Source organism: Trachurus japonicus, chromosome 5, assembly GCF_045865225.1.
Source record: "Trachurus japonicus isolate A0001 chromosome 5, Traja_1.0".
Lineage (NCBI taxonomy): Eukaryota > Metazoa > Chordata > Actinopteri > Carangiformes > Carangidae > Trachurus > Trachurus japonicus.
This window is the reverse complement of record NC_140911.1, coordinates 24489376-24506581: the sequence shown is the minus strand read 5'-3', so window position 1 is coordinate 24506581 and position 17206 is coordinate 24489376. Positions and strand designations below refer to the sequence as shown.

The 17206-nt window shown below is 40.0% G+C and overlaps 1 protein-coding gene across 1 annotated transcript in view; it reads left to right on the top strand.

Moving 5' to 3' along the window:
• The window catches only part of stab1 (stabilin 1), a 77961-nt gene that overhangs the window by 25457 nt on the left and 35298 nt on the right, over positions 1-17206 (top strand). The window contains exons 26-50 of the mRNA XM_085776916.1: positions 319-414; positions 744-839; positions 1195-1242; positions 1405-1538; positions 2310-2421; positions 3366-3443; positions 3548-3649; positions 3737-3841; positions 4442-4576; positions 5907-6035; positions 7698-7751; positions 7937-8050; positions 8419-8614; positions 9859-9954; positions 10052-10097; positions 10660-10739; positions 10853-10978; positions 11281-11354; positions 12639-12710; positions 13685-13804; positions 13906-13953; positions 14261-14341; positions 14561-14707; positions 16513-16647; positions 16734-16793. Coding sequence (XP_085633042.1) covers positions 319-414; positions 744-839; positions 1195-1242; positions 1405-1538; positions 2310-2421; positions 3366-3443; positions 3548-3649; positions 3737-3841; positions 4442-4576; positions 5907-6035; positions 7698-7751; positions 7937-8050; positions 8419-8614; positions 9859-9954; positions 10052-10097; positions 10660-10739; positions 10853-10978; positions 11281-11354; positions 12639-12710; positions 13685-13804; positions 13906-13953; positions 14261-14341; positions 14561-14707; positions 16513-16647; positions 16734-16793 — 2484 coding nt within the window. The remainder of the gene's footprint in view (positions 1-318; positions 415-743; positions 840-1194; positions 1243-1404; positions 1539-2309; positions 2422-3365; positions 3444-3547; positions 3650-3736; positions 3842-4441; positions 4577-5906; positions 6036-7697; positions 7752-7936; positions 8051-8418; positions 8615-9858; positions 9955-10051; positions 10098-10659; positions 10740-10852; positions 10979-11280; positions 11355-12638; positions 12711-13684; positions 13805-13905; positions 13954-14260; positions 14342-14560; positions 14708-16512; positions 16648-16733; positions 16794-17206) is intronic.

Genomic DNA, 17206 nt, shown 5'->3' with positions numbered 1-17206 from the left:
CTGTTCTCTCCTTTCATTTGTAAAAGGGCAGCTCCTCCATAGATTTTACTGATTACCTTTAATGCATTTCATGGTTCAGCTCCCACTTATTTTATCGAGTTATTGCTCCGTTACAAACCAGAGCGCAGCCTCAGATCCCCAGGTAGCTCTCTCTCTCCCCATTCAAGTCCCAGCTCAGGACTAATGGAGACCAGGCGTTAGCTGTCAGGGCCCATCAGCTCCGGATATCCTTAAGAACTGAGACTAGAGAAACAGTGACACTTCTCAAAACTAATTTGAAGCATCTTCTGTTGTCTCTCACTGTTTGTGTGACTGCAGAGCGACTGTGTCTGTAAAACAGGTTACATGGGGAATGGGATCGTGTGTGACCTCGTCAACCCCTGCAGCAAAAAGAACGGGGGCTGCCACAACCTGGTACACACACACACACACACACACACATACAGCAATGTCTGCTTCTTCCTGTGTGGAGTTCAAGGACACACTTTGGTACAAAATAGTTCTCAACTCGTAACACTATTGTCTGGCAAGTTTCAAGAAAATACATTTTGCTGCTGGGTTATTCTAAATGTCAAATACCCTCAGATGTCTCTTGCTGAGATTAAAGTTATAATTCTACATCCGAAGAATTTGATGTGCAATATTAATGCAATAATATTTATTTTGTCTTAATGAGAAGCATTCATAAAATGAAAAAAGAGAGGATATTAATTGTTTTTGATTGTGACAATCTACTCTGTCAGGCCAAGTGTGAGGTGAAGGAATCAGGAACTCACACCTGCACCTGTCCTGATGGTTTTGCTGGAGACGGAACCCTCTGCTATGGATCACTACAGGACGTAAGTACATGGACGAACGTCCCAAAGGTTTTTTGTTCCTGTTCTCAGTCTTGGAGAAAATTGACACAAGGTGATCTCCTCTGCTGGAGGGAGTCATCTCACTCTGTCGTCAGTGTAAGTTGTGTAAATTGTCAGAACTACAAAACCGCTCACAATTCTTCAGCAGTGTTACAGAGTGAAGATTCTTCGTTCATAGAAGATCTTTGGCTGAACACAGACTCAGACTTGAAGAGACAGTTACTCACTGAAAAAATGTTCATTCGTGACATGGTGAAGTGAAGTGCTGGTATTACAAACCAGATTCATCTAGAATCCTAATAAATGTGTGTGTGTCTCTGTGTCTGTGTGTGTGTAGGAGTTGGACATGAACCTGAAGTTGTACAGTTTCTACCGTCTGACTCAGGTTTGTACAGTTAAACACATTAAGTTAAAGTTATCTGGTCTAACTTGAGTTGAAACCAGTGGTCTCTGTAAGTGTTGAAGAAACACACTGAGTTGTATGTGTGCATGTGTGTGTGTGTGTGTGTGTGTGTGCGCATGTGTGTGTGTGTGTGTGTGTGCTCAGAAGTACAGTCATTTCTCTGAGGACCTGAGTGGGAACCTCACCTTGCTGGTTCCGAGCAGAGAAGCTCTGAAGAACATGAGTGTGGAGCAGGACTTGTTCTGGACCAACCGACACAACCTGCCTCACTTCCTGCGGTCAGTCGCCTCACACACTGAACAGACATGTATAAAACACACACTTACAAGACTGCTGTATTTATACTTTGAGGTTATAGGTCAGAGTGTGCGTCAAACAGACGGTGTGTTTAGCCTAGATTAGCACAAAGAATGAAAGCCGCGGGAAACTGAGGTCAAATATGTCATCTGACATCTGTTGTTTTACTGTCAGCTAAAATAAGTTTATACCCCATCATCATCTCAGAGAGCCACACCGGTGTCAGTGAACTTGTTTTGTAGCCACAGATGTTTTCAAAGATTTCCTCCAGGCCAGCACCAACTTGATGAGACAGCTATTTCATAACCAAATAATGCATTAAACCTGCTGCTTGGAGGCTGCTACAGAGACATGAGATACTGCCATAGTGTAACGTTCATGTTTCAAAGGAGGTAACTCGTAAACGTCATTCAGTGGATTCTCACACATGGGTTCAAAATATCTGTAGGTGTTTTGCATCAACTTTGACAAACATGAGAAACAGTTATAAATAATTTGCTGTCATGTTGGTGCTGGTTTTGGTGTTTTCTGGAGATTTGTTTACAGCGTGAATTAAAGTAATAAGATAAAGATGAGCACCAGCATCATGTGCTCAGGATATCTTTTCTCTGATGCTCGTCATCCTTGAACTGACAAACCAGGATTCACTGGAAGTTTTGACCCATCTGAACACTGGACTTCACAGACCTCCAGGCTTGTTGAGTGAAATGAGTTTTTAACATTTTAACATTTTCAACATTTTCCTTTGCTAGTGCTCACATCCTACAGGGGATTTATTCTATAGAAGATCTGGATAGACTTGTGGGCAGCAGGCTGCCCACCCTCAATCACCCCACCTACTGGGAGATCAGCAACAGCTCTGGGGTAAGACTTGTGGTAACGCTGACTGACTGAGTGACTGTACACACGCAGGTAGATCTAGTAACTCTCTGGTTGTCTGTACCCAGTAATTAGATTACAGATTAGCTTTCTCCAGTTGATTTTTTAAGCATCAAGTAAACTGCAGTTTCCATGACATGTACTGTATGGGGGACAAGAGAAAAGAGTTTACACCAGCTAGTTTCTTTTGGCATGTACACATGTAACTGGATTTGTAATGAGTTTATTGTAAGAACATATGCACAGAACAGGATGAATAAAGCGATAATTAGACCTTCAGTCTTATTAGGAATAAAATGTAAAGTTTAATTAAGTATATTTCCACTGTTGAACATTTTAGTGTTACTTAAATTGCATTTGCAGATGCATTGTGTTACCTACAGTACACAGCAATGGACTCTGCCTGTCTTACATTTCAGTAAAACACATTGTGCTTATTTGGGAGTTTAGGAGGAGTTTTAGACATATCACTATTGTAATATCTCACTCCAGAAAGAAAATAAAGGAGAGCATTACCATAAATAAAGAACAATTTATTTAATATCTCCAAGGCCCATAGATTACGTTGTAACATGTTCAATAAAGAACAAAGAGTTACTGCAACCCTAAAAAAATAATCTCATTACTTCATTCTTGAACATGGTTTGCAGCATCACATTATTATTTTCTGACCTTGGTGACCTCAGATGACTTTCAGCTTTCTACTGAGCTCTGGTTCTCACCTAGCGACAGAGGGGTTCAGTCCCAGTTGCAGACAAGGTACCTCAGGTGCTGTCTCAGCTAATTACCCACAGTTTGCAAGTGTCTGGTCCCTGCTCTGTCAAGAACACAGCACAATATCACAGTTGATGTATCTGAATCTGGCCTAGTTCAGTTCAGAGTTTGATAAACACACACAAATTGTATATTTGACTGTGATTTTGTTCCAGGTGATCCGCGTTGGAGAGGCCTCCATACTCAAACACAACTTACCTGCAAGCAACGGCTACATTCACTTCATAGACCGGGTAAGAGTGAACAAATGATATCCTGCTGATTTCTTAGAGCTTTACCCCTTGTGCAGCGCGTTGATCTCCGTTGATTTATTTATTTTTAATCTGGGTTTTGTCAGATTCTGGCTCCACCCCGCTCAGATCTCCCCCCCAAGCCTCCCACACTGATGGCCTTCCTGAACTCCTCCTCCAACTTCACTCTGTTCAGACAGTACGCTCTGGTAAGATATCATCCTCCTGTCGTTTTTTAATGGAAACCTTGTTTGTTTGTTTTCAAGTTTTGTGTATGCGTGTGTGTTTTCTCACAGATGTACAACCTGTCAGAGGACATCAGTATGTTTGAGTACACCCTCTTGCTGCCAACAGACGATGCCATCAGGCAGTACCTCAGCAAGACTAACTCATCCCTCCTGGTAGGTCCAGATGAAACGAGCCAGTGCACTAACGGTTGCTGACCTAGATTACTCCAGCAGTGTTTGTTTACAATACTCACTGAAGGAATGCTTGACTACGCCACCGGACTGGATATATTCTCATTTTTCATGTTATGCAGATACAGCTCGCCAAATATTCCATCTCATGCCATCATCTTGTCTTTGAACTCAGCATTTTCTGACTTAAGGTCAGAGTCTGTGTCTCTGTGACTCTTGGCTTGGAAGTGATAGTGGTGACTTTAAACCTTGCAAACCTCGTATTCTGGTTATAGATAGTCTGATTATCAGACTGAACCTAACTTCATTCTTCAGTCTGTCACTGTGAGTGTTCATATTATTTTCTGTGTGGAGGTGAGGAAGGGTTGTTTTTTTTCTGTTAGTCACCTTACAACAAGCTGCAAATTTCTCATTCAGCTCCCACCACCTTTAATTCTGCCTAAGAAGCTCTGATTCATTGGTTGTTTTTGTAACCAGACAAACAGCTGCAAGTCAACGCAACCAACACCAACATTAAACCAACCAAATGAATCAGTAAAGCAGAATGGTACTGTCTGTATACAACCCTCTATCTCTCTCCAGGACCCTGATGTGTTCAAGTACCACGCGATACCCCATGAGCTGCTCTTTCCTGACCACTTGTATGACGGCACATTGAAAAGCACTTTGCTGGGCAGCGAGTACCAGGTCCACTTTCACATTAACACGAACAACCAGGTAACAAAAAGTGCACCAACACAAGCCTCACAGCCATTCAAAGGTCTGATTTGACGGTGCTGTCCGTTTTTAGATTCACTTTCTTCCAGGCAGCAACTCATTTCTATGAAAATGAACTTGCAGAGATGTGGAGGAATGAATGAATGAATGATTAAGAGATTTGTGTCTGACCATTTTCATTACACAATTCCTCACAGAAATAAATAAACAGAAAATAGAAATACACACGCAGCCTGAAAAATATAGACATAATACACAGATTTAAAGCAGAAGTAAGCGATCCGGTCGTTTTGGCTAACTTCTTGTCAGCCGATGGAGTTAGCAGTCCCCGCCCTCGTCCCTACGTCACCACATTCACGAGCATCCCTTGGCTGCACACACAGAGAGGACCGCCCCTTTATGCCGTTCTCTCTCCTCATTGGATAAAGGTTGTGGGATACAAGGAAAGTTTTCTCCTCGGCTTACAGCAGAGCAGAGTGACTGACAGACCCGTGTTTCGGACCAAACACTCTATATAAGTGATTGCTGTTGGAAGATATAACTATTTAAGACTTATATTAACACAAACATTCCGCTTACTTCTGCTTTAAGCAAACATGACCAGTTGTGTCAGTTCATACCAAGTGTGTATCTGATTCAGTCCACAAGTAAACAGTCTGTAGTCCATTCCTCTTCTCCTATTCCAAGCTTTTGAAACATATTCAGAAAACACATCCTGAACTACAACCAAATCTAAACCTTGAGCATAATTTTGCCATTAAATTATCCATCAGAGCAATAAAGATATATCATATTCGATATAAATATATTCATACAAGATTGTTTTGCCAATGTTACATTATTTTTTGTATCGTTTGCAGCTACATTTTCTGGTGTTGTGTCAAAGCACATGCCGACACTTGAGGTCTCCTGAACAGACACAAATAAACCATCACAACATCAATATCTGCTCCTTGTTTATCATGTCAGTTTGACTTGAGATTATCAATAAAATTCATTCCAACAGCTGACTGTCAGTTCTCAGATGCATTCACAGCTGCATTATTGGGTGATACCGATTCGTAAACGTTGACCGTGATGGATTATCTCTATGTGGCAAGCTTCAAGTCTATGTAAATTGATTTTCATAGAAAGGAACTGAGATCAGTGGCTGCCATGAGAGAAGGGAATCTATCTATAAACTGAATAATTTAGTACATGATCAGTATTCCTGTGAACTATTATAGATACATATTTGGAGTGCTAAAATATGTCAACACTCCTGTGAGGTCTTAATGTTAATATGTATATTTTTCCACCTGAAGAGTCTGATATGTTTTTCATCCTCCAGACATTTGTGAATGACGTTCCCCTTGACGGCACTTTCATTGAGACAGTATATGGTGTCATCATAGTCGTCCCTCAGGTCCTCAAAGTCCACCGCAACAGATGCAGCAAGCCAGTCACCCTGCAGGTCAACGTAAGGATGCATGAATGGATGATCGGGTGGATGGGCGATCTGATCAATGAATGGATTTATTGACCAATGGGAGAATGTACAGATGGACTGATGAATGAATGGATGAATGGGTGGATGGGAGGATCAGCCTGTTGTTTTGTGTAATGCACGTGCAGGGCTGGATAAAGGGGAATGTAGATCAGAGGATGTTGTGACTAATGAATACACCCCATCACATGGATGATGTTTAGCCTTAGTTCAGGCGAACAACTGGAGTCAGGCTTATGTTGGCTGATCGGTTCCATCTGTTCATGCCTCACAATGACTGACAGATGAATTAGGTCTACACAGCAAACATTATACCCTGACACTTCCTCACTATTACTCTGTCCTTCGTGCTCATGCCATTTCCATCCTTCCCCCAACCTCCACACTGTAGTGTGTCGTGACTTTCTTTTTATATAAATTCCACATTCATGTATGCGGGAAACTGCAGGGTCCCTATTGCCAAATGTCTCTGTTCAACCTTTTTTTTTTTTGCAAAAATGGTCACTTACTAGAAGTGTCTCAGACTGAACTGATATCATTGCTTGGAAACAGCTACAGTATTTCAATCACAGCGAGGCATGACAACTACAGTACGCTCAGTCAAATAAAGAAACCAATATCTTCGAGCAGTCATATTGTCAGGGGGTGGTGCCAAGTGTCACTACAAATCTGCAGATAAAGGTAGATATATTTTTTATTTTTTATTTTATTAGGTTAAAGATGATAAAGAAAATATATTATACTAGGAGGTGGTGAAGCTGTTCATATGATTATGTCAATGAGATACTGTGTCATGTTTAATTTTGTATCTAATGTATCTCACTCCTTCAATTGTCACATTATGTCATAATTGATGTGACAGCGGTTCAAGAATAAATCATCATTCAGGGAGTTGCATCATCAAATGACACTTTCTGAAAAGAAAAGGATAGATGGATGAACAGGATTGATGAGCCCCAGGAATCTGATGTTTACCAAATCAACAGCAGACTGCAGACTTACATTCGGCTAGTCTGATGTTTGTAGATGTGTGTGTTTATTTTGCCTGTGCCTGGCGTCATTTGCATCTGTTTTACAAGGTAAACATGATGAACAACCCCGTACAATGTCACTGCTCTCTGACACTTCTACAGTCTGTGGCTGCAGGTCGTGTGTAGGTTCACAAATCGATTGTCCTGCTGCAGGGGTTTAATGAGCAAAGACGGTTTTTTAACCTAGCTAATCTATAAGACCTCTACACAGACCTGCCTGTGTACACCACATTAAACTTCATTTGTTGTTTTGGCAGTGTAAATAAACACTTTTTGAGCATCATTATGTTACATCTTGTAGACAATGTCACTAGATGTGCATTGGAGGGACTTTTGCAGGAGAAGCAGCACCACCAAAATCCACCAAAATACCAGCTGTCAGGGAGCTGGATTTTGCAAAGCCACAAAGACTAGACAAGAACATTTTCTGCTTTCCTTTGTTCCACAGTCAGTCTTTGAGGATACATGTACGATGTTAAAAGGGTAAAAAAAAAACACTAAAATAAAATGACTGCAACAAGTAAATGAAATGTGGATGGATGGATGGATGGATGGATGGATTTATGTTCCTGCTATTACAACCCCTCTCTGCCCCTATCTGCAGGGAAGGTGTACAGACTGTCAAGGACCACCTAAATGCAGCTTCGCCTACAAACCAGTAAGAAAGCCGTTAGTATACAGGTGGTGGACTTGATAACACCACCACCTGTTCAGTATAATCCGAAAACACATATGAAAAATTGAGCTCTGAGTTAAATGAACTACGAAACTGTTAACAGAGGTTTGTTCATGTTTGAATGACACAACACATTTATACTATATCTCAAATGCATCCTATTGCAGGTCAGACCACAGTTTCCAGCCAACATGAAGTCAAACTGTGTATTCAGAAAACGAGTTGGCCCCGTGAGGAAGTCAGTGCCAGGCTGCATCGTCAAATGTCTTCGGGTTACCAAGGTCTGCTAACAGTACTACTACTAAAACTATATTTGCCATTATAACTACTACTACCGCTGTTGAGAGCTTTGGTTTAGGTTGGGTACTGAGTCTGTGATTTACATTTACATAGTAAATTGTATTTACATATTAGTAGTATTTAGATAGTAGTTTCCTCTTATTTTTATAGAATGAGTTAACTCTTAGGTGACAGAATATTCAGAAGGCATGATAAATATTTACATCACAGACACCTCCGTCTCAATGACAAGCCGTCACTTCAGGTCAGATGAAGATGTTACAGGTTTGAAAAGGGCTTGGAAATTATTATCTTTAAAAAAATAAATAAAACAAAAACAAACTAATAATACTAATGGTCTGTCCTGCAGGATCACTCCTGTTGCCCTGGTTACTACGGCCACGAGTGCTTTAGATGCCCTGGGGAAGTTGGCAGCTGGTGCTCCAATCACGGCGAGTGTCAGGATGGTAACGATGGCAACGGGGAGTGCCGTTGCTACGAGGGTTTCCATGGCACCGCGTGCGAGGACTGTGAGCCGGGACGATACGGTGTCAACTGCTCCTCCAGTGAGAAAACTCATCCAGACAGAAACCCTCCTGAGCACACAGAGAAACAGCCTCAGATTTATGTCTGTCAGAAAATATTTCAACAAATAAAACGTTGCTGTCGAGTGACAGTGAAGGAAGAATACCAACTAATCCAAATGTGAAAAAACTAACTAATTAAAGCTGCTTTGCAGCGGTGGTCAGGGCCAGGCAGTTTTGGACAAATTTAGGCAAATCTGAGTAACAAGAGTCAAAATAGGAAGACAACAAGAACATCAGCATTACATCGTCCACTTTGCCTCAGCCGGGGTTTGAACTCACAACCTCTGACACCAAGAACCATCCTCTCATTGAGCTAATTGGCTGGAAGTGAGACCTGACGTGTGGCTTCACAAATGGACTCAGGTAGTCACCAGCCAGGCAGCAGTTATCAAGGCAGATTTCAGAAATTGTCAAAATATAAAAAATTCTGTTATCAAGACAATAATCTGGTAATACATAAATTGCATTTTGACATCATGCTGGTGATTTGTTTGTAATTATAAATGTTTTGCTTCATAAGAAAAAAAATCTAATGTTTAAAATTGCCACTCTTACATCGACTGCAATTATTCACATGAGAGCAGAATTCAAAATGTTTTCAAAAAATCCGTTTTTGAGATAAAATTTTAAAAAATTTCAGGAAGATTGAGAATGTATTCAGCAAGAATTAGGCTCAATTTTTCAAATATCACAATGCCGGATACTAACTTTGTGGAGGACAGTCTGAAGATGTAGTGCAGCAAATTTGGTGTCAAGTGAGCAAAAATTGTGGGACAAGAAAGATTTAATAAGTTTTACAGTTTCTGAAAAAAACAGAGTGATGGACTTCATAATTTGTATGAGTTTAAGTGGACAAATGTTTCTAAAGTGTTACATTTTGACAAAAGTTTTCAAATTCAAACGCTTATTGTTAACCTGCATGCAATGCAAAAAAACAAACCAACAACAACAACAAAAACTACAGTATGAAGCTGACAACCCTGCTAGGTTTAAACATAAAACAAACATACAAATCCTGTCAGGCTAATAAAGATAAACTGCCACTAATACACGATGCTAAAAACCTATGGCAGTGACAAACCTTGACATTATAGCAACCACACAAACAAACTCATGAAGCTAGAAAATCTAAACAAAACAAAATGATTGTCGCGAATGTACATTGCTAAGAAGACAATGAGCAAATGATCCTTAATCTTTATCTGTGTGTGTGTGTGTTGCAGAGTGTGTATGTGGCCATGGGAAGTGTCAGGATGGCCTGGCAGGAACTGGAAAGTGTGTGTGTTATAAAGGTTGGAAAGGAACGTCCTGCTCAATAGGTAAGACGCACGCACGCACGCACGCACGCACACACTATTCTGACCTCACTCTATGTTTTAACTGAAACTTGTCACCTTCAATCTTTGTGCGTCTCAGAGATCAAGGATGACGCCTGTAGAGGTGTGTGTGATGAGAATGCCAAGTAAGTAAGTCCTCCTGTTGTGCACATAGTTCAATCATAGGTAATAATCACTAAGAGTTTCTTATTAGTTATAAATATACGCAGAATCAAAGAACTACCTGCTGTACAGCTGAAAAGAGTGGCTATGCACCATAACATGTTCACTAATTCCTATTGTTACAATTGAGGATTAATCCATCACCAAAAATATATAATATAAAATGTCATAGTGGTCACTCACTGAAAATTGACTACCATCATGCATTGTGGATTGTAAACAAAATTTAGTCTTTCGTCTTTAACAAGGAGAATGGGGTTAGGAGCTGTATGAAACAGAGGAAAAACGTACAGCAGTGTTCACCCTAAGAGAAAACATTTAGAAAATACAGAAGTACAGCAGAAGTGCATTGTGTAAGAACTGATAATGATCATTAAATAATGTAAAAAAAAAAAATAGGCAGTAGATAATGAAATGGTAAACATGGAGCTACAGGAAGATGAATGACAGACAACAGAAACCACCAGTAGCAGCATCAGTAGAAAATGTGAGACATAAATATTGAACAGTTTTACTCTGCTGTAGCTGTGTAACAGGGCCAAACGGAGCAGCACCTGCTTGTGTGTGTGCAGCTGGATATGAAGGCAATGGAACCCACTGCAAAGGTACACACACACACGCACACACACACACACACACACACAAACCACAGACACACACATAACACATTACATAAAATCTGTTTGTTTTCTCTCTCTCTCTCCCTCCTGTTGGTCAGAGCTGGATGTGTGCAGCAGGTTTAACGGTGGATGTTCAGAGTTCGCTGCATGTATGAAAGTCTCTGCAGGAGAGAGGACCTGTACCTGCAGAGAGGGCTACACTGGAGATGGAGTCATCTGTCTGGGTTTGTTGTCCTGACCTCTGACCCCCTGACCTCACACACCAAACCTGAAACCACTGACATCTTAATTGAATATCTGAAATTTTATAAATCCAAGTACCTTAAATGTTTCTAGCTTTGTTAAATGATATCCTTTTGTTCCCTTGCAGGTAGATACATTAGGATGTTTAGCCTAACTTAACACAAGACACCAGTGGGAAACTGCCAGTCTAGCTTCATCAAAAGACACCATCAGCTCACGGCTGACTTACAACTTGACCATGTCCTAAGTATCTTAAAATGTCCTTCTTGTTGTGTTTTCACAGAGATGGATGGCTGTTTAGTCAAAAATGGAGGCTGCCACAAGTCAGCAGACTGCATCAGAGCGGGCCCCAACATTGTAAGATAACACTGTGCTGCAGTAAATCTGACTTTCTGCTGGTGCATCATAGACATGCCCCAACACTGACTCATTACAGTTTCATGGCTTCAGCCTCTACAATCTTGGTATTATTTCTATAGCTCTGGCCACTTTCCTGTTGGTAATTAAGTTTATTTTACCAAGTCAACTATGTCCACACTAAGCTAATTAAATATTATTACAATTTTTTCCCAAGTCTGTCCAGACTAATACGTTGTTTTCCTCCTGTCAGAACTGAGATTTCTTTAATGGCCTCCAGACTACATAAATCTTAAAATGCTATCTTTTAGAGTCTGTTTTCCAAAATGATGATGTAAGCTGCCCATTGAGGGTCATGGGCCATGCAGGTTGGGGGCTTTATGATAGTACAGTAGTTACTACCAGTAAGCGATCATTCATTTTAATGTCCATATAGCCGTACACCCAGTGCAGATGTAGCCATTAGCCAATGTATGTACTGTACTGTGTGTTACAGTATATTTATGATTTGATGATGAGATTTTATTCTCCTCAGTGCAGCAGCTTGGTTGATACGTGGCATTTATGTGCCACTATTAAATCTCTGTTTCATACTCGTTCCACTCTACAATGACTGGAGTTGAATGTGTAAAGAAGATGTTTCTCTGTGAACATACATTTCAGATTATCATTATCATAATAATGATAAATTATCTGATTTCTCATTAACCCGCATTTAGGTTTATTTTGACAGCCGAAGGAGCCGACATGAAACTCTATACTTTCACTATACTTTCACTTTCTTAAATATATAAATTGAGTTCAAATAAAATGCAGCATATAAAAATATCTGAGCTGACGCATGATTGGGGATCACCAGAATTTTGTGATGTCAAAATGGGGTCATGAGCCAAAAAAGGTTGGGAACCACTGCTTTAAGGTGACATCAGCATTTTGACCAACAGTCGAAAATCAAAACATTATAGATTACTGTTTCATGTTATAAGACTTATTTGACTTTATTTGGAATTAATGAAATGTTAAACTGAAATCAGTTTGTTTTCTTACCACCATCCTCCATCTTTCAGTTGTCACTGTTTATTAACCTACAGGTGTTTGGTTCCTGAACTGTGCATCATGATCAGTGTGACCACGGAAGATGGTCAAAGCTCTGAGAAGGTGTTCACCCAGAGAAAACAGTTTTTTTCTCTGCAACATTTGTTGACTGGCTGAACACAGGGAGGAGGGGGAAACAGACAGATGAAGTGACTGACTGTTTTCTCTGTCTGCTTTGTTGTGTCTCAGACGGCGTGCATGTGTAAAATGGGCTTCCAAGGATCAGGCAGGTTTTGTTATCCTGTCAACCCCTGCAGAACAGTACGTTTGTTTCATTTGTTTACACAGAAACAGAAAAGTTAGGAAAACTGACATGGTAGCTCTTTCAATTCAACATTTTTTTATTTTGTCATGTCTAATTGATTATGTATTTCTGTGGTGGAAGTTGTCTTTTACTTAATTTAGCTGTTTTTGATATAAAACTAGAAAAACTACTGCTACATATTAATGTTCAAGTGGAATAATTATGCTGTTACAGTATCTCACCATCCACCTCAGTACTCATTATTCTCATTGTATATTCTCATTATACTCAGTATTCATTCGTTGAGTATGTAATGATTTTTTGTTGTTGTTGGCTGGCTTTCTTACAAATGCTTACTGAAATATAATCACACATATTTTTACTTTATTAATTACTTCATGCAAGATGCAGTAATTAGATCAAATCAATATTTGTCTGAAAGCTCTCTGCCTTTGACACAGCACTTGTTCTTTTTGGTACATTTGTGCTTGTACACTAATTTTTAAAGATACTGTAAATGTATTTATAGTCTGCAGACATTTATAATAGAAATGTATTTTGTGAACTGTAAGATATCGCCTATAATCCACAGATGTCAGTGTCTACTAAGATGTGTTATTAACATACAATTTCCACAGAGATAGGAGTTTCACTGTCTCTTGAAAGCTGTTGTGTTCATGTTTAAGCTCAACATCATCGGCTCTTAATAACAAATTTATGTCAATATCAAACATGTTTGGCATGTCTGGGGAAGCTGCTCTGCTCTCAGCTCATTTAATTGTCTGCTGTGCTTCAAATGTTAAGAGGACTGGACGAACTGACATGATTGGCTACGGCCGAAGCTCACTTCAAGCCCTCTGCTTTTGAGACAAACAACTCCTTCTTGCCGTTTGAAGGAGCAGTTACTGTAGACCTTCTACGCTAAGACTTTTGTTGCAGTGTAGAGATTCTTTGAGGACTCAGACTTTTTTGTGTGTGTGTGTCTGTACAGAATAATGGCGGCTGCAGCCGGTATGCTCGCTGTGAGTATTTTGGTCAGGGTCAGAGGAACTGCACCTGCTTCAGAGGCCACGTGGGCGATGGACTTGAATGTCGGGGAAACACCAACAATGTGAGTCACATGATTCTGTCCCTCCGCTTACTGTGCCTGTGACCTTGCACTGTCAGGACCGCCCCCTTCACAGGAAGTTGTGCTGTCTATGTCTCTTACAGGAGCTGTTCCGGCAGTCGGAAAACAGCTTCTTTCATTTTATGCTGTCGGTAAGTGTTTGTTGGAGACACTGAAATCCTTCCAGTAAATTAAGCCTAAATTAAATTTATGATTCTTCTTTCACTTCAGTCTTTATACACATAAGATAAATAATGCAAAACATAAAATTATAAACTATTAATAAACAATGTTTCAGAACAGAAGTACATTCATCCATCATAAATTCCCAGGTTTGAATCTTCTTATGGTATAAATTATGATTGACAAAAATCAGTTGAATTTGCTTTATGATCCATACAGTGCACCACATCCATAATCACAAACAATATTTTCACTCTGTTTTTCTTTGTTGCTCAGCAATCAGAAGTTGGCAATTTTCATGGTGACGGACCTTTCACTGTCTTCGTCCCTCTAGATGCAAACAACAACCAATCCACTGTGAGTACAGTATTTTTTGAATATTGTATTATTGCCATTTTTTATGCATGTTTATCTCTATGAATCAGTGTTTTAACTGTAGAAATACTGTACAAGCAATCACAACGATGATCTTGTGAGTGGGTCGTAGCTGTGTGAAATGTAATTACTTCAGTATATTTATTATTCACTGCATTGTATGTACATAATTGGTGTGTGTGTGTGTGTGCGTGTGCATAGATCATGGATTGGAAGTCGTCCGGTCGTCTCGAAGACTTGGTCCGTTACCACGTTGTTTCCTGTGAGACTTTGACCTTGAGTGACCTCAAAACCACTGAGAACGCCGTCTCATTGTCTGGACACATGCTGCGCTTCAGCCTCAAGCAGGTAAATGCTTGCCATGATGTTGCCCTTTCAAAGGTTTACTGAACAAACAAGTGTTGGGCTGAATAAATAATTTGACAAGTCAAAGGAGCCAAAGGAAATATATGTTTTCAAAACAGGTTTTTTCAATGTGATTGTCAGTTACTGTCACTGACTCAGTCTCTGGAGTCTTACAGATCTCTTTTTCTAGTTATTATTTCAGCTGGAGGCTGGTCGATCCTAATGGTAAACATTAGCACTACCCTAGTATTGAGATAACAAATTCCTGGCATGATTTGCATAGGTGGAAGAGGGTCTTGTGAAGTAAACAATAACAGGTTATTCAAGCTTTGTATCTTCAACACATACCTGAAGTTAAACATCCTAATAGTGTAATGCACAGTGGCTCTGGCACCTCAATGTACTTCAGCCTAAGAACACATGCAACACATGCAAAGACACAAATGTGCCACAAATTTAGAAACCAAAGTGTTTCAGGGACACAATAAAAAGTGACAGAATAATATCTGAATCATGTGATATTGACATTATAAACACATTTGCCATGTTGTCAGACGCAGCTAACAGGCAGCCATTTTCACATCTTCTAAAGTAAAAATGCTTTGAGCATTTTAAGTCCCATTTTAAGCACTCAGCAGTTATTTAGCACATGTTGTCAAATTGCTGAAGTTGTTTTCTGAATTTGTAGCATGTTTGTGTCTTTGCGTGTGTTTTCTTAAGTTGCACTGCGTTGAGCTCTCAGGGCCACCATTGTGATGCAGCTGTAAAGGTAAATACAGTGGAGTGTCATCTGCATAGTGATAGAAAATGACCAAAACAAACAAACTGGAATCTGTCTGGTAGTAAGTATGACCTAAAGTAGCCTTGTACACCTCTGTAGGACCAGTGACATTAACACTTTGTTTATTATTTGTTTGTGAAGAACAGTAACCTCAGAGAAATCTTTGTCATACCAGAATTTAAGATTTAAGGTATTTCAAAATGAAAACTATGAATTTAAAATTGTCAAAGGAAGTATTTGCTCCTGGTGGCAAATTCTTAGTGTTGATTCCACTGAAGAACTTTGAAATGCAGATTTTCGGCACTGACAAAAAGCAAGTCATCTTGACAACACTTCTTGTAGCACAAAAACTGCTTCAGTAAAAGTTGTTAAAGCAGAAGTAAGTGGTCCGGTTGTTTTCGCTAATGCTGCGTTCCAGGCAGTCTTTTGAAATCGTAAATTACAGCTTCAAGTCACGACTTACGACTTTGTAGCGTTTCAGGCAACCCACTCGTGTTTTTCCGACCTGTTTTACCGGTGAAAGTCACTATAACGGCCACTCGTAACTTCTGACCCGTGAACTCGTACCAGATCGAACTGGTACGACTTCACAGGTCGGAAAAACACGAGTTTCCTTGAACGCACCACCAACAGTCCTCGTCCCTACGTCGCCACATTCACGGCGTTCCTTGGCTGCACACACAGCCCTGCATGCCGTTCTCTCTCCTCATTGGATAAAAACTGTAGGATACGATAAATGTTTTCTCCTGGGCTCAGAGCAGAGCAGAGTGACTGACAGACCCGTGTTTCGGTCCAAACACTCTATGTAAGTGATTGCTGTCGGAAGATATAACTATTTAAGACTTATATTAACACAAATATATCACTTACTTCTGCTTTAATGATCTGATGATCAATAAACACAACAAAATCTAGTACTTTTTGAGTTCAGTTCAGCATTTCAAGGTCTCTCTCTCTTTCTCTCTCTCTCTCTCTCTCTTTCTCTCTCTCTCTTTCTCTCTCTCTCTCTCTCTCTCTCCCACTGCAGGAATCAGTCTGGATCAACAACAGATCAAAGATTGTGAGGAGCGATTACACCACAACAAATGGAGTCATTCACCACATCGACACGATGCTGACGCCTTACAGACTGCAGGACAAACCAAGCTTCAACCCTAAGATGGTGTGTTGTTTGATTCAAATGAATAAACAATTTGATGCTTAAACAGATTTAACTGCATCTAACACTCTCTTTCTCTCTGTGTTTAGATGAACATAACTTTGGCAGCTACTTTTTATGGATACACACGCTTCTACAAACTCATTGAGGTAAAACAAACAAAAAATATAATCCCTCACCTCCTCCATCCTCTGTCTCCCTTAATTATCCACCTCCTCCTTTGTTTACCTCTGCATATCCACTTACCTACCTCTCTAACTTCAAAGGAATCCCCGTCCTCACAACACAGGCATTAGGATTATATACAAAATATATAAGTGAAGTAAACATTGTGGGACATGTGTTAGATGCAGGTGTTACAACTGACCTCTCTTATCTGCAGATGTGGATAAACTGTGTGTCTATACTGCACCATAAAAAACTCATTCTCACTCACTGCATTTAAATGATAAGCATAATGAAGTGAAAGAAAGTCATGATGCAAAATAGAGATTTAAGGCATAATATACTGCAAAACCGAATCATTTAATTGGCTCTACTTTGTAGCTGATATGTAATGAGG